The following is an 18,517-nucleotide window of genomic DNA, read 5'->3' as shown; positions in this document are numbered from 1 at the left end:
AGCTTGTTTTAAAACGGCTGACAGACCCTCACCTGGATCTTTAAAAAATTTTTAGCAGTTCATACATATGTCTGGTGTTGCCCAGTTCAACTGCAGTTTCCTGGTTGAACAACTGGCCAGGCCAATCAGCGATGTTGTAGGGCGGGACAGATGTTGATGTAATGAAGCTATGCCAGAGCCAGATATCACAGGATATTAGCTAACACGAGAAAATTGATGATAAAGTTACAGACGCTGCTGTCAATATTTTAAATAGGTTAAAACTAAATACAATCAAAGCAGAGCAACGTCATTTTTTACACTCTGCAGGCATGATTTGCAAACATTTAATTTAATTGATCAGCTAGCCCCGGTCTGTTTGTTAAAATTTGTTTTTCATTTTTCATTGGCTTTGTCATTGGCTTTTTGGCAATATAGAGGTCTTGCATTTCTTATGACCCCTTTCACCAAAAAATTGACTTGATTAAACAGCACAAAGTCATTTTTGTAGGTGGCTAAAATTACTAAGTTACATGGATTTACAATAGCACTGTAAACTGGCTAACGCAGCCACTGGTTGGACTGAAAACTATGTCACAGCGGCTAGACATGTCAGTCACTAGCGATTGGTTAGCAGGATTCAAATCCCTCCTACTACAGAATTCAGCTAACCAAGGGACAATTCTGGATTGCACAGTGGCATGGAAACGGAATGTAATCTACGTCTGAATATCAGGCCACATTGACCTAGTACAGCAGCACCCTCCCACGATTCAGGGGCATCATGCAAGCCATTTTTTTTTCTGGCATATGCCCCGCATATGCCCCGCCAGTTTGAATTTGCATGACACCTCTGCCACCACCTACCATAGCAAACTCTTCAGAATTTAACTGTATAGCCTTTAAATATAGTTAAGCCTTGGTGACCTTGATATGCTGACTTTTCAAAATTTGAAGTTAATGAAAACTAAAAAGGAAAGTCGGTCAGACATGCAATGGCTGCTGAGAGTTGCCAAGCAAGGACTGATCATTGCTTACAGATGGAGTATAAACAAAATCATCATGGTCATCATGACAACAACACACAGCAAAGGAACAACAATGCTGGCATGTCTTTGACCAGAGAGGAGGAACTAGTCCGTGAAAGCAGGTGTTTTTCAGACTTCAGACTTCTTCAGACTTAAGACTTTTATTGTCATTCAACCATGAAACATGAGTGAACAAAACACAGTTACCCAGGTCTCGGTGTGTGTGCAGTGGAATAAAAGAATAAAAAAGTAAATAAATAAATAAGATATAACAATAAACATCTGGCTATGAGTAAAGAAATTGAGATTGAGAAAAACAATCAGCAACCAACAACCAGTGACAGTCAACAGCCGCCAACAGCAGAGTCAGGGTGCAGATTGTTAAAGTGGGTGGACAGTATGTGGGGGGAGTGGTTCAGTAGCCTGACTGCATCCGGGTAGAAGCTGTTTTTCAATCTGGATGTTTTTGCCTGGATGCGGCGCAGCCTCTTACCGGAGGGAAGGGGGGGGTCAGCAGTTAGTGTGCAGGGTGGGTGGGGTCATGGAGAATGCAGATGGTTCTCTCCCTGCATTTGGTGCTATAGATGTTGCTGATAGGTGGTAAGCTGCAGCCAGTTGTCCTCTGCGCAGACTTTACCACCATCTGGAACGTCATCCTTCCTGCCACAGTGCAGCCACCATACCACACTGTGAGGCAGGATGTTAAGACACTCTCCACCCCACAGTTGTAAAAGTCCCTGAGGACGTCAGCGCCCAGTCCTGCCTTCCTCAACTTCATCAAGAAATAGAGGCGTTGATGAGCTTTCTTCAATATAGCCGAGGTGTCCACACCACTGTGTCAGGTCCTCCACCTCCAGCCTGTATGCCGTCTCGTCTCCATGGGTGATGAGCCCGACCACTGCTATGTTGCCTGCGAACTTCACCACAAGGTTGTTTTTGTGGTGAGCTCTGCAGTCATAAGTCATCAGTGTGTACAGCAGCCGGCTAAGCACACAGCCCTGAGGAAAGCCAGTACTCAGGATGATTGTTGAGGATCTGTTGTTGATCTTGACACTCTGTGGCCTGCAGCCCATACGCAAATCTGATATATGGCCATATATGTAAACTACATATTAAGTATAGAAGTGGCAAGCGGTGACATTTTTGTGTAGTCATGCTGTGGTCCCAATTTAATGCGAGCGTCAGGGCGCGAGCTCGAAAATTTTTGGGCATTTATTTATTATTAAAAACACATCATATGATTTTTAACTATACTATATCAACTCGACAACTCGATTTTGATAGACACGCGTGCGCATTTTGCCCTAATGTTACCAACAACAATATGTTGGAATTTACAGTGTAAATGAAAGCGGAAATTATTAGAATGGATTACAGAGTCAAGCAAATGACGTATGAGCATGAACATGCTCACAATGTTACCAACAAAATGTTGGAATTTACCATGAGATCGGAACTATTCGGACGTGCCACGGGGTGATGCCAACACACAGCAATGTCACCAGCTAGCCTACAAGGTCAATGAAATGACACACAAACATGGCCAATTGCCCATCAGGCAGGCTAGACAGCTTATTTTCCATTCAAAACGCCCGTGTACAGGAAACACCGGCTACAAAACTACTGTAAATACTCAGTATCACAGAGCGCATGAGCACGTCAAGCTGTCAACTTTCCAGCATTTCGCTAGCAAATTGAGATAGATACGTGTATATAGACAGCGATTTGCAACCAAAATGATGGAAATAAGGTATATTATAAAAGGACACACAACATTTTAAAGATTTTAATTGAAGGGCTTGGGCATGTGCTGCATTTATAGCTTATTATGATCGCTCGCCCCTGAAGTATATATGTCCATGTATGTCTCATACATACACTATATTACCAAAAGTATTCGCTCACCCATTCAAATGATCAGAATCAGGTGTCCTAATCACTTGGCCTGGCCACAGGTGTATAAAATCAAGCACTCAGGCATGCAGACTGTGAAACAAGACATTTGTGAAAGAATGGGCCGCTCTCAGGAGCTCAGTGAATTCCAGCGTGGAACTGTCATAGGATGCCACCTGTGCAACAAATCCAGTCGTGAAATTTCCTCGCTCCTAAATATTCCACAGTCAACTGTCAGCTCTATTATAACAAAATGGAAGCGTTTGGGAACAACAGCAACTCAGCCACCAAGTGGTAGGCCACGTAAAGTGACGGAGAGGGGTCAGCGGATGCTGAAGCGCATAGTGCAAAGAGGTCGCCGACTTTCTGCACAGTCAATTGCTACAGAGCTACAAACTTCATGTGACCTTCAGATTAGCCCAAGTACAGTACGCAGAGAGCTTCATGGAATGGGTTTCCATGGCCGAGCAGCTGCAGCCAAGCCACACATCACCAAGTGCAATGCAAAGCGTCGGATGCGATGGTGTAAAGCACGCCGCCACTGGCCTCTAGAGCAGTGGAGACGCGTTCTCTGGAGTGATGAATCACGCTTTTCCATCTGGCAATCTGATGGACGAGTCTGGGTTTGGAGGTTGCCAGGAGAACGGTACATTTCAGACTGCATTGTGCCGACTGTGAAATTTGGTGGAGGAGGAATTATGGTGTGGGGTTGTTTTTCAGGAGCTGGGCTTGGCCCCTTAGTTCCAGTGAAAGGAACTTTGAATGCTTCAGGATACCAAAACATTTTGGACAATTCCATGCTCCCAACCTTGTGGGAACAGTTTGGAGCGGGCCCCTTCCTCTTCCAACATGACTGTGCACCAGTGCACAAAGCAAGGTCCATAAAGACATGGATGACAGAGTCTGGTGTGGATGAACTTGACTGGCCTGCACAGAGTCCTGACCTGAACCCGATAGAACACCTTTGGGATGAATTAGAGCGGAGACTGAGAGCCAGGCCTTCTCGACCAACATCAGTGTGTGACCTCACCAATGCGCTTTTGGAAGAATGGTCAAAAATTCCTATAAACACTCTCCTCAACCTTGTGGACAGTCTTCCCAGAAGAGTTGAAGCTGTAATAGCTGCAAAAGGTGGACCGACATCATATTGAACTCTATGGGTTAGGAATGGGATGGCACTTCAGTTCATATTATGAGTAAAGGCAGGTGAGCGAATACTTTTGGTAATATAGTGTATATGATAATTATATAGGCATATATGACAAATATATTTTAAAATATAGCAAAAATGGCCACTTTCAAATATTTTCCATATATTTTTCCAGATATACACATATATGGCAAATATATTTCTATTGCATAAATGTTAATATATGATTTAGTGTTTATTTACTGTTAATCATAATAAGGATCCAAATCATACTTGCCATTGGGTTGTGAAAAATAGGTTTTTTTTTTTTTCTTTGAATGTGCTTGTCACCCTTGTGACCGTGTGGACATGTGATAAAGCTCCAACCTTGTGCTGTTTGTAGGTTGTGTAGTGTTGTTGCTCTTGTTCAGGTGGGGAGTTGAACCCTGGTTCAGATTAGCAGGAGAAATTACTTACTGGGAGCATTGCAGGAGATAGGGTTAAAAATCGGGAGTCTCCTGTGTGAATCGGGAGAGTTGGCAAGTATGATCCAAATATACAATGCATGTATGTATACATAATTGCATCATATATGTGCAAAACAAATACATCTGCCACATATTCACACTTAAAGTTCTTAATATATGTGGAAAATAAATAATGTAATCCAGTGACATATATGTTACCTTATGTCAGAGATCAAATATTTATGCTACATATTTGCACACATATCCTGAAATATATGTGCTAAACAAATATATCTGCCACATATTCACACCTGAAATATATGTCCAAATATGTGAACTTATATGTCCCATTATTTAATAAAATATCAGATTTGCGTATGGGAGGTCAGGAAATTCAGGACCCAGTTGAACAGGAATGAGTTCCCAGTGTTGCTAGTTTGGACACCAGTTTCTGTGGGATGATGGAATTGAATGCAGAACCGAAGTCCAGAAACAGGAGCCTCACATAGGAGTCCTTATTCTCCAGATGGGAGAAAGCCTTGTGGATCACAGTGGATATGGCGTCAGCTGTAGATCGTTTCTGCCTGTATGCAAACTGGTAGGAGTCCTCAGCCACATCGATGGTCTGCTTCAGGTGCCTCAACACCAGCCTCTCGAAGCACTTCATGGTGATAGGGGTGAGTGCAACAGGGTGGTAGTCATTGAGGCATGATGCTGTGTACGTCTTTGGCACAGGGATGATTAGCGATGACTTGAAGCATGATGGGACTCTGGCCTGGGACAGTGAGATGTTAAATATGTCCGTCAGGACCCCGGACAGCTGGTGTGCGCAGTCCTTCATAACCCTGCCTGGGATCTTATCGGGGCCTGAAGCCTTCCAGGGGTTAACTCTCTGCAGCGTTCTCCTCACCTCAGCTGTTGTGATGCTAATGACAGGGGGCTTATCAGGGGAGGGGGGAGGGGTGGTGTTGGACACCTCAAAGCGAGCGTAGAAGGCATTCAGAGTGTTGGGGAGCATTGGGTCCCCAGGGCACTGTGCGTCACTCTTCTTGTAATCGGTGACACTCCTGATGCCTATGCAAGCATATGTGGACTTTGCTCTTTTTATGCCCACCAACAGGTTCCATCTAGCTGCTCTGAGTACTCCTGCATCACCCTCTCTGAATGCCACATTGCGGGCCCTCAGCAGGGAGCGCATCTCAGCATTTAGCCAAAGTTTCTGGTTGGGCCGGATGGTAATGATCTTGGTGGTGGTCACATTCTCCATGCACTTTCTTATGTAGTCCAGGACAGTTGATGTGTGCTCCTTCAGGTTCACACTGCTCCCTGATGTCCCTCTCCAATATCAAAGACATTATTCTCTAGCTCTTTTTACATTTTTTGGTAAAAAGTATTATTAAAGGATTTTAGCATTTTTATTGTGGATGCACACTACTTTTATTTTTACCCGCTTAGTTGCATGTCGTCTCATCTTTGAGAGATGTTTTATCTCCTGCAGCCTCAGTAACTTGTGGAAAGGTTATTGTAGGCCTCGGTTGATGCTCCAAAATCAAACGTTTGAAGCAGACACATTAATTTGTTTTGAAGCACCACTCAGTGATTTCAGTGTTCATTCAGCCATTGGAAAAAGTTGGCACCCTTACAAATGCATGTATTTGATTGTTTTCAGTGCATGTTTGCCTTTTTTTCTTCCTCTTTAGCTTTCTCTGTCCATTCATTTTACATGTCCTATACCCTTTCCCCCCTCCCTCTCTGCCAACTGCAATCTTCAATCTCATTATACCTGGATATACCTACTTCTTCCTGTCTATCTCCCCCCTCTCACATCCTGTCATGAATTTTATCTGTTCTCCTGATGGGAGACATCTCATTATTAGCCAAGCATGACATATCTGTATAACCACAGTTATATGTCAGAGCATTCTCCATTTGTCTGTCTCTCTCTCTCTATGTATTCCTCTATCACATATTGCTTAACTTATCACACCAAAGCAACAATGGACTACATGCAAAATGCGTGCAAAGACAAAGACAAAACCTTTACAGGATGTTGTTTTTGTGTTTTTGGACATTTAATCAGTTCAGTCACTATTGGTTTACATGTCTAAGTTGCTCCAACATTACCAAGGCTCTTGTCTGTGGTTTTATGATGCACAATTGTCTGGAGTTATTTCATCACCAACATATAAAACTTTGGACCCAGAGACAGGGGCTAATAAGATTTCAAAGGGATATACTTCGTAAATTTAGATCTGCAAAAATGTTTTAGTGAGGGCAGCTGCAGCTTAATGTGTGTGCTAAATATCATCAAATAGGGCACAATCCTCGCCAGTGACTTGATAGGTCACTACAGAGACACTTGGATCTCTCAAATATCTAGGGCAACACCAAGCTTAACCAATATTGCTGCCCATGATTGCATGAATGAAGTTATTCTTTTTAAAGGGTTTAAGGATGAATTAGGTTTCCGTGAAAGAAGAATGAAGAGCTGAAAGAGAGAAATTCGTCTGGCTCTGCTCCTCTACTACAGAGCAGAAGACACGAGCACCACATTTATAATTGATCTGCCTCAGCCCCAGAAATACCCTGACACTTTGAGTTGCCTTTGTGTGAGTGTTGTGTGCGTGTGCGCGCATGAACGCCTGCAGGAGTGTGTATATGTGTGTATGCACACACGTATGTGCATTTGTGCCAGCACTAGCTGTAAGAGGGAATAATAGAGAGACAGCAAACAGGAGAGGGCATAGAGGATAGAGGCTGAGTCAGAGAGAGAGAGACAGAGAGAGAGAGTTTGTGCCTCAGCACTTGTCTCGAACACTCAGCAGCCCCAATGGCATTCAGCTATCTGAGTTTGCATGAATTTTATTGATGTAAAGAGGCAGGTGAAAGAGTTGAGATATTACAGAAACATTTGTGTATTGTTGTATGAACATGTGTTCAGGATTGTTCTGCTAAGAGAGGATGTCGTATCTAACTCCACAGAAACAGAGGAGGGGTGTGTGTGTGTGTGTGTGTGTGTGAGAGAGAGAGAGAGAGAGAGAGAGAGAGCACACATTTTCCACAGGAAATATGATTAGCTATCGAGTTAATACAGGATGCGACCTCTCACTGTGACCTCATCAGGTTCTCCTCAGGCATGTCACACTACAGTCATACACATATGCACCAGTGACATGTTTGTGGGGATATACAGTTGTGTAAAAAATAATAGCAGTGTGTTTGAAAAAGTGAGTAAAGTCCAGAATCCTTATAATAGTTTATTTCCATACACGCAAATGCATTGGGAACACTGCACATTCTATTCCAAATCAGAACATGAAGAAAAATGTATAAAATTTATTATTACTTCACAGAAAGTGGAGAAAAGGGAATATTAGGCTCTTCAGAAAAATAGCAGTGTCTGCTTTAAAAAAAAAAAAAAAACTCAAACATTTACTGCATAAACTGACAGATGCATTAAGATTTTACTTTCCTGTGAATCACTGAACTAATATTTAGTTGTATAACCACTGTTTTGGAGAACTGCTTCACATCTGTGTTGCGTGGCCAGCTTTTGGCCCCTCTGAAGAGGTATTCCAGCCCCGGACGATTGGACTACATTCCACAGTTCCTCTGCATTTCTTGGTTTGCCTCAGAAACAGCATTTTTGATGTCATCTCACAAGTTGTCTATTGGGATTGGGCTGGCCACTCCATAACATTAATCTTGTTGGTCTGGAACCAAGATGCTGCTCACTTACTGGTGTGTTTGGGGTCGTTGTCTTGTTGAAACACCCACTTCAAGGGCATTTCCTCTTCGGCATTAGGCAACATCACCTCAACTATTTTCATGTATTCAAACTGATTCATGATCATCCCTGGTAAGCGATAAATAGGCCCGACACCATAGTATGAGAAACATCCCCGTATCATGATGCTTGCGCCACCATGCTTCACTGTCTTCACAGTTTACTGTGGCTTGAATTCAGCATCTGGGGGTCGTCTCACAAACTGTCTGCGCCCCTAGCCCCAAACAGAGCAATCTTGCTTTCATCAATCCACAAAATGTTACGTTATATTTTTGTTATATTTCTCTTTAGGCCAGTCAATGTGTTCTTTGGCAAACTGTAACCTCTTTACATGGCTTTACATAGGCGTCCTATAATTATAACAGTACTCACAGGTAACTTTAGACCTTCTTTGTTCTCCCTGGAGCTGATCATTGGCTTCCACGTCTTTCTGGTTTTGGTTGTCATTTTAAAGCATTTGAAATCATTTTTGCTGAGCAGCCTATCATTTTCTGCACTTTATATGTTTTCCCCTCTCCAATCAACTTTTTAATTTTGAACACAACTGTAGATGGAGGAAAATGGGTTTGTCCTCTCTCAGCAACTACACACTCTTTCATTTTATCTGTAAAATCTCTCACTCATACGCTCCCTGTTTCTCTCTGCTTCTCCTCCCTGTATTCCCCAGGCTACTGCTTCCTCCTGTGATGCTGAGCTCCTGTCACTGCTCCTGGATGCTGGCCTCCTGGTGGGCTGTGTCTCCTCAGCCCTCTACCCCCTGCTCAGCTCCCACCTCCTCTCCCACCAGCAAGAGGGGGGCTGGGATGTGGAGAAAGCCGCCTCTGAACTGCTGGCAGCTGGCCATGGGCCTGAGGCAGGCTCCCTGCTGCTGGCTCACCGTGGAACCCACCAGGCTGAGTTCACCTTCAACTCTGCTTTGGCCATTCTCAAAAAGTGGATCTGACAGGAAAGGGGAGTGGGAGAGACGGTGTGGGCTGGGAGGTAGTTGGAACACAGCCGCTAAATGCTGTGACAAAGAAGCTTTGGGAAGAGGGTGGGATGGTATTGGAAGAAATGAGTAGGAGGGGAGAACAAAAGCAAGAATTCATTACGATTATATTTAGCTTTATTGTTTGGCTTGGGTCTTTGATTCATCATCGACTGTCCACAGCTGCCCAAAAGTATATGAATTGACACCCTCAGCTCTCAAACATCTGTTTGAAAAGGAATTGGTCGAGGCACACGCACACACACACACCTATGTACACTGGAGAAGCTCAAACAGGCTCACAAACACACACACACACACACACACACACACACACATACATGGACTAACTCTGTTTTAGTGACAATGTCAGAGTCATTTTAAAGTCAGTAATTGCAGGAATGTTTCTGTCTGTGCACTCTGTGCATGTGTGTGTGTGTGTGTGTGTGTGTGTGTGTGTGTGAGAGTGAGTACACTGTGTCCCACTGTGTGATAAAGTAATTGAGCAGTAGCTGGGAAGCAGTAGGTGGATATTAGCCAATTGTTCCGTGACAGGTTTTCCTCTTTGACGTTCCATTGTTAAACACCCTGCCTCTCCTGCATTGTTTCCCCCCTAATAATGTCTAATTAATTCCCTCAAAACAAATTAGCCCTGCAGCTGACCTATGTTTTCTGTGTGCGCATGCGCGCGCGTGTGTGTGTGTTTGTGTGCATATGTATGCACATGGGCACAAATATCAGTGTTGATGCTCTAATGACATTATATGGAACTAATGATGATAAAGAATAACTGTGCCACATGTACGTGTGTGAATGTGCAGGCACAAACATATGAACAACACCCAAGTGATATAATGAGGAGCTAATTATGATGAGGAATAAGTGCACACATGGATGTGTATGTGTCTATGTGCTGCTGTGACCTTGATGCTATCATCCCATTTTTGTAATTTCCTGGGTTTCCTCCACTTCATAAAATGCCGATTCCATTCTAGCTTACCTTCCCTGACCTGAAATAAAGAAAAATTCAATGAACTGATCAGAGGTGGTTGAATTTTCATTTTTACTATTTTCTTCATATAAATTGATGGAATAATGTAGCTGAAAAAAATGCAGAATTGGATGACCCATGGATCTATGCTGTTATTTCAATAGATGTCTGCAACTCATGTTGACAAAGGTACATTAAAAAAAATCTTGCTAACCCATTTACTGAGTTTTACTTTACTTTTGGATGAACAGATTACACTAGAGAATTACATTTCATACTGAATGCACTCAACTTCAAAACATTTGTACAATTATAGCATATTCACATTCCTCCAAGATAATTATAATTCTGTGACACTAAGATCCTTTTTGTTTCGAACACAATTCTTTAATGCAGTGTTACACTTTAGTAGAGTATGTTCACTGTTTAGCATGCATTTATGCTTAAGAGTAATCTGCCTCCACTACCTTCAACTACCTTAACAATCTGTCACCACCAGCATTCAGGCATTCAGGGTTTTCCACCCCCATCGCCCAATACTGTTTATTAACAGGCAAAATTATTTCTTCACAAGTTAGGTCCAGGGCAAGAATTAAAAAACAAACAAACAAACAAAAAACGCTTTTCCTTGTTTGTCAAAGTGTTAGGGGGTGATTTTTAGACAAAAAAAAAAAAGATCCATGATTCCAAAATTAAAGTAATAAGTGGTGCTGACTAGAGAATGACCGATAGTGGATTTGGCCGATAGCCGATAGTGGCGACAGTACTTATCTAGAAAAACGCTGATAACCGATTATTTGCCGATAGTTGATTACATGGGCAATAGTCAAAAGAGAGGGGCCGATAGTGCCGTTAAAGTAACATTAGTAACATTAACCCGAGTCAAAACATTTATTATTCCAGTAATGTAAACCTAATTTATTAATGAAGCTACACTATATAAAGTCAACTTTTAATGTAATAACCTTATGAATTTACAAAGATACCTTGTGTTGAGGTGCACCTTCCAGAAAAAATTGAAGCCAGTTTGTGACAGTTTGTTGTTGGTTTTTTTTTTAAGGACTAGTTTTGTGTGTTTATTTGGAGTGCCAGCCAGGTCTCTATCCTGGCCTTTCAGATTTTAAGTCAGTCAAGTCCGTTTAAATATGTGTACCAAACCCTCACAAAGGACATGGCAACATAATACATCCCATATTGAATGACACACAAATGAAATACACAACACACACAACACTTGGAATTTTAAGGTGAATAAAGGTTTGCTGTATTATCGGTCTTTTTAACTCACAATTCAAATCAGTCATTATCAGACAAGTCAAAATCATATCATTCATCATGTCTTCCTTTTAACTAAAAGACATTATGGTTTCTTTTAATCAGACATAGGTTAAGGGATGTTTATTTACCTTGACAGTTTCAGATGTAACTTCCTCCTTCTTCAGAAAGCGTCCAACTGACTGCCGGAGCGGCATGTCAGCTGGCTGCTGCTGTATATGGCAGTCTGTGCGTGGCACAGATCAGATCAGATCAGATCCAGCAGACCTGACCCGGTGGCCGCGCACAACGTGCGGTGCCGTGGCTGGCCCACCTAATCTAGAAGAGCTCCTGCCGGACAGCAGGAGGTGCAGTCAGCGGCGCCGCCAGGAATTTTGGGCCCCATGAAAAAAAAAAAATATTTCCTCGATGATGGTTTATTTTTACCTATTTTTTGGGGCCCCTGTCAGGCAAGGGCCCTTGGAAATGTCCTAACTTTTCCCCCATATACGGCGCCCCTGGGCGCAGTGCTGGCCGCGGCCCCGCACAGTGTGCGCACCCGCATGCTTCGTGCAGCGCCCGACTGCTCTCTCCTCTTTCTCCAAACTGAGTGAGTCCATTTTAAACACACTTGAATTGAGGCGCGAACGTATGACGAGTTTGGTGTGTGTGTACTGGTGGTCAGCCTGTGATGTAATGCAGGTTGTCACACTCCCTCCCCCCTGAGAAAAGCCTGACGTACAGAGGGCTCTTCACCAACATAACTCTACAATCTCTGCAGAGAGCCACACGTGTTTCCGTGACAGTGGCGCATGCTCAGCTCATTTTAGTAATGTTTGGCCGATACTATCGGTGGGGCCAATAATAACTAACTAGTCATTAGTACTATCGAAGCCGATACTATCGGCCTGCCAATTAATCGGTCATTCTCTAGTGCTGACTTCAGGTCCCAGCAGCCGGTTTTGTGTAGCATGTGCAGTGAATGCAGTTGTAATAAGAAGTAATAAACAGGATATTTGGGAAAGACAAAACTGTACAAAGGTGAAAGAGTATACAGATATCAACTTTATCCACTCAAAGAAGCTGTGTGTGACTTATTGTTAACATTTTATTACCTAAAGAGGCAGAAAAATCCTTGAAATAATCACTGTGATCATCAGAGGTGGAAAGAGTACTGAAAATTTGTACTCAAGTACAAGTACTGTTACATTGCTTAAATTGTACTCAATTACAAGTAAAGGTACTGGTGTTGTTTTATTACATCGTCAATAGTACGCATCCGATTCAATTCACCTGTATAAAATATCTACATTCAAAGCACATTAGACGAACAATGTATAGAAAAATTACACTAAGGCAATTTGTTTTGTAAACAAATGTAGATATAAAGCAGGAACTTTGTTTGTTTAAAGAATGACAAATGTTTTTGAACCTGCATAGAACAGTTTAAACTTTTCCCAATATACTGCGAACAACAGGCAGTTAAGTGTCTTAAACTCTTAGACATACTAGCGTTTCTGTCACACTTCACTTTCTGAACCTTTTGTTCAGTTTCAGCAGGAGCTGGTTTTCTAAGTTAACAGAGTTTATCCGGCTTTGTTTGGCTGTGAAGGGTAGACCAGCACAGCTAAAAAGTCATTCACATGCAGAAGAGGCAGGCAGAGCTATGTTCAGCTTGAGAGAGAGCTTCTTAATGAGCATGTTTACATGCACACCTTATTCCTGTATTAACCGGAATATTCGCAATATTCCGGTTGCGCACGTGTCATGTAAACACGCACCGAACCCGATTAAGGTCATATTCCGGTTGGAGAGAATTCCGAATAAGCCCCCTGGAGTATTCCTGTTCCAACCGGAATATTGGGGCATGTAACCACCTTAGTCGGAAAACTCCCCGAACCGGAATATTCAGTCACGACTGCGCATGCTCGACTCACAAGGAATTCTGTGGCGTCTTTGTTGCTATGGTTACCTGCAAGCGGGGAAAACGGCAGGGCGAACAGCAGCAAGAGCCAGGAGACTGCAGTCCACCTTCAGCTAATGAAAGACTTAAATATCACGGAGGATATCGATGGGAGAAAACACAGAAATAGCGACAGAAGAAGAAGAAAAAGAAGAATAAGACGAGGAAGAAGACTTCTTCGTCTGTTTTTCCGGCAGACCAGACGCCTATACGTGTCCTGCTGGCCCCCGCGGCTGAGTGTCGCATTACGTCAGAGAGTGGAATACGCCGAAACACGGGGGCATGCCAAGTAACATGTAAACGGAATATTCCAGTTGCCGCGGCGCAGTTACCTTAACCGGAATATTGAGCCGAACCGGAATATGGTGTGCATGTAAACGTACTCAATGACTGGTGGTCGGCCTGTGATGTAATGACTGAGAAGGAGTGCAGCAGCTCCATGGTGTCTGTGGCACAAGCAAGATAACCATCAAGCTCAACTGGACTTTGCAGCCTTCTGGAGATTGGTCTGGAGAAGAAATCATCTTCATCTGATGACTCTCTTTGCTGATCCACACTCTCATGCTCAGTTGTTTCAAGATGTTGTTTGATGTATGTCAAGACCGTAATTGCAAGTAGATAACACAATTTTGTTATTTAAATTTCAGTGAATATTCCTGAACACACAAACTTAAATCAGCTGATTCTAAATCAAAATGGACTCTTTGGTATTAAGGACAGACCATCAATAACTGACAACCTGTTAGGTGAGCCATGACTGAGATATTACGTATACTCACTTATACATGTGTTCAAACATAACAATACATAAAAATGGGATCATATGAATCTTTGAAAAAATCTGGTCTTACCAGCCTCTATTACATCTGCTCTGTCAGTCCAGGAAGTCTTGAACTTGGGTAAGAGGACTGCAGCTGCAGTCAACTCTGGATCCTCCCTCATCGGTCCAAAATGCTTTTGAAGGCCATTTGCAGAGCTCTGATGAGTGGCAGGCATGTCTTGCTTGATGTCTCCAGCCTGCTAAGTTTGAACAGTAGTTGTTGGATTACTGGCAGCAGCCATCCCATGAAATGAATTCAGACTGGAGGATGTTTGAAGCTTTCACCAGTGGCTTCATGGTGGTACAGTACTCCCTTAGGAATGCAACTTCTGCAGGACTCAACCTGTAAGCCACAACAACAAAGCCCACCATGACTATAAAAATGGTCGAAACGGCACCAAATTTGACATTGTTTTGTTTGGCAGCCCTATTTGCTGAATAAGGACAGGCGGACTGCATGATCCTCCTTAGAGAAGACTGCTAACATTTTTTTTTTTTTTTTTTTTGTAAATCTATTTATTGCAGAATTTTCAGTTTACATACAAAATAAAATGCAGCAGAAATTGTACAAATGTACATCCCCACCAACCCCCACCCCACTCCATTCAAGACCCCCCTTCCACCCCCACCCCCCCCATTGCCCACATCCCCCACATCATAACGTAACAAGAGTCAAGGATCATGATGCAATACAAATGAATAATAAAAATTACATAATTATAAAAAAAAAGGGGGGGGGGGAAGAAGAGAAACAAAATTAAAAGGAAAAGGACAATCACCATGTCTGTACAGGTCTACAATAGTGTGTTGCTGCAAGTCAAGCTCATATCACTCCTCTGTAAGTATCAGGGTCTGTGCCTGGTTAGTAAAGGGTCTCCAGGTTTTCTCAAATTTGCCCAGAAAACCTTTCAATGAGAACCTAATTTTTTCCAGTTTCAGAGCTTGTAGAACCTCCTTGATCCAACTAGAGAGGGTTGGTGAGGAAACATGCCTCCATTTCAGTAATATTAAGCGTCTGGCTAAGAGTGAAGAAAAGGCCACAACAGAACGAGTCTCAGTGGGTATTCCCCTTTCAGGTATAAACCCAGAGACAGCAGTAATAAGATTTGGGTCAAAGTGTCTATTACATATTTTTCTAAATGTGTTAAAAATGTCTGTCCAGAAGTCACTGAGAGCAGGGCAGGACCACAGTATGTAAATATGATCCGCAGGAGTCTCTTTATATCTGGCACAGGCAGGGCTAACAGATGGAAAAAACCTTGCAAGTCTTGCATTTGTGTAATGTGTGCGATGCAAAATTTTAAACTGTATGAGTGAATGCCTGGCGCATATGGATGATGAATGGATAAGGTCTGGAACTGCCTTCCAATGGTCCTCTGAAAGGTCTCTTCCTAAGTCTTGTTCCCAGGAATTCTTAAGGTTAGATAAAGTTAAGTAATACTGTCAGCAATTCTATTATAGATCTCAGAAACAATACCCTTTTTAGTTGGATTTAGTTTGAGAAGATCATCAAGAATAGATAAAGGGGGGAGATTGGGGAATTGTGAATAACTGCTTTTAACAAAGTGCCGAATTTGAAAATAACGGAATAAGTGTGTATTTGGAAGATCAAATTTCTCTGATAATTGAGCAAATGATGAAAAAAACGCCATCTATGTAAAGGTTTCCAATGGTCTGAATGCCCTTGTTGTGCCATACCTGAAATCCAGAATTAGTGCAGGATGTGGTAAACAAGTGATTAATAATAATAATAATAATAATTATTATTATTATAATAAATTTAATTTATAACGCACTTTACATCAAATAAATGATCTCAAACTGCAACAGTTACAATAGAAGAATAAAAAGTAAAAGAATAAAAGGTAAAAGCAAATGTCACAATATCACAACAAATCACAACAAAATGGGACACTGAGGAGAAGGTCTATGTATACCAAAATGCTTTCTGAACTGACTCCAAATCTTCATTGTATTTCTGACCACTGGGTTAGAGCTAGAATTAAATAATAAGGGTAGTTGTGAACTAATAAGAGAATTGAGGGACAGTTCAGATGAAGCCAGTTCCATCTCTGTCCAAGAGATACCTGCTTCTTGCTTACACCAGTAAATGAGTTCATGAATGTTAGAGGACTAATAATAATGACTAAAGCTGGGAAGACCCATACCCCCCCTGTCCTTTGGTCTCTGAAGATACGTTTTCCTAATTCTATGAGTTTTGTTCCCCCATAAGAGTGCAGTGATCAATGTATCTAATTTTGTAAAGAAGCTTTTTTTAAAATGAAAACAGGCAGATTCTGAAAAAGGTAAAGAAATCTTGGAAGGACGACCATCTTAGTTAAACTGATACGGCCAATCAATGATAAAGGTAAGGTAGCCCACTGCTTTAGATCTTCCTTACATCGATCTAATAGAGGCATGAAATTTTTAGAGAACAAAGAGCTAAAAGACTTAGTTATAAAAATACCAAGGTAGTTAAAACCAGAGTCTGACCATTTAAAGGGGAAGAATGACTGAGGAATTTGAGTAGCGGATGAATTAATGGGACAAAACTCACTTTTCTGAAGATTTAGTTTATATCCGGAGTATTTACTGAATTGTTCTAATATTGATGTAACATGGGGCATGGAGGAGACTGGGTTGGAGACATATAGCAGGAGATCGTCTGCGTAATGCGAGACTTTGTGATGTGATTGCTCTTCGTTTTGTGCTGTCTCAGTCAGATTCTTTCGGAGGCTCTCTCTGCATTTCTCTCCAAAAATCTACAACAATGGATCTGATCAGCTGGTCTCTCAATGCAATTGATCAAATTTTCTCTACAAGAAAACTGGGCAAAGGAGACCCCGCATGCCCTGCCGGAACGTTTGCCGCTGGGTACACCATGGACTCCTGGGAGAAGTGGAGGGTGATGTGCCTGTCGATTCTTTCCGTCGAGGATGCTGAATACGTCTACATGATTGGATTTATGATAACAGGATTTCTGCTGTTTGGTGCTGGTGGATTCCTGATTTATCGCAAAGTTCAGAGGGTGTTGGCAGCTCTTTTGGCTCTGGAGAAGCTGCCAGCCGAGGTTTGAGCTGAGCTAACAACTCTCAGACTCATGCATTGTGCGAATTAATTCGCAAATTGGTCCACAAGCAGGAAGAAATTTCTGGACTCTTACGCCAGATGGGCAACAACTCGGAGAAGTTGGATGCTCGATTCTCAGGTATGGGCCATAATTTGGAAATTATTCGGATTCACCGAGAGAACCACAGAGACTTAAGGCTGATGGAAACTGCAGAGTCAGCCTGACCCAAACAATCACCTTATCTAAAATTTGGTGCCCCAGCGACCTTGGAAGGCCGCTATCTTCACTTTTCTCCTGGATGGTTATGCAGACTGCCGCTCCCCTCCCCATCACCCTCCACCTTCTACTCTGTGCAGGACTTGCGAGGCCGTCTCCCAGGCAACGGCCGGGGGTTGTCATCTTATCAGACGGCAGAGACAATGCTGAGACTTACACACACACACACACACACACACACATACACAAGGTCACACACGCACGCACATCCCTTGGAACTCACCGCCTCGTTGGCCCCCCACCCCCCCTCCTTCCGTCATGGGGCAGTTCGTGGGTGCGGAGTGCAGTAGTGGCTGTGGACGCCCCTCGTCTGTGCTGGGACACCTCCGCCTCCCCTAATCCCTTCCTCCTTCCACATGTGCAATGTCTTGAGTCATGTTGTAATGTTCTATGATCCTGTAACCCTGTATTTGTCATGTCTTTTTTGTGTTTCTTGGACAGGATGTAACTTAAACCAAATTTCCCCTTGTGGCACAAATAAAGTATGATTGATTGATTGATTGATGTAGATGGCCACGTGAAATGCTCTGGAATCGCTGTTCACTATGTAGCCATATAGCCAATGGCTCAATAGCAATAGTGAACGATAATGGAGAAAGCGGGCACCCCTGGCGTGTGCCTCGTTGAAGTGGAAAGTATTCTGAGTGGATATTATTGGTCACTATTGGTCAGAGGGGGAGGAATACAATAACTTTATCCACAAAATGAAATTCTCACAAAAACCAAATTTTTTCAGTGCAAAAAAGAGATATCTCCACTCCACCCTGTCAAATGCCTTTTCGGCATCCAGCAACAAGGTGGAGAGTAGATTATGTCAAGGGAGTCTGCGTACATTGTAAAAAGAATTCCTGTTTGGAACAAATCCAGTCTGATCACTGGAGATTAAGTTAGAA

General features: G+C 42.6%; 1 protein-coding gene across 1 annotated transcript in view; it reads left to right on the top strand.

The window, feature by feature from the left end:
• Nucleotides 1-10,289, top strand: part of nbas (NBAS subunit of NRZ tethering complex) — a 409,584-nt gene extending 399,295 nt beyond the window's left edge. Inside the window, 1 exon segment of the mRNA XM_030047740.1 lies at nucleotides 8,951-10,289. Within this exon segment, the coding sequence (XP_029903600.1) occupies nucleotides 8,951-9,226 (276 nt within the window). The 3' untranslated portion in view covers nucleotides 9,227-10,289.
• Nucleotides 10,290-18,517: the final 8,228 nt, after the last annotated feature.

This window comes from Myripristis murdjan, chromosome 24, assembly GCF_902150065.1.
Source record: "Myripristis murdjan chromosome 24, fMyrMur1.1, whole genome shotgun sequence".
NCBI lineage: Eukaryota > Metazoa > Chordata > Actinopteri > Holocentriformes > Holocentridae > Myripristis > Myripristis murdjan.
This window is presented reverse-complemented; position numbering and strand designations above follow the sequence as displayed.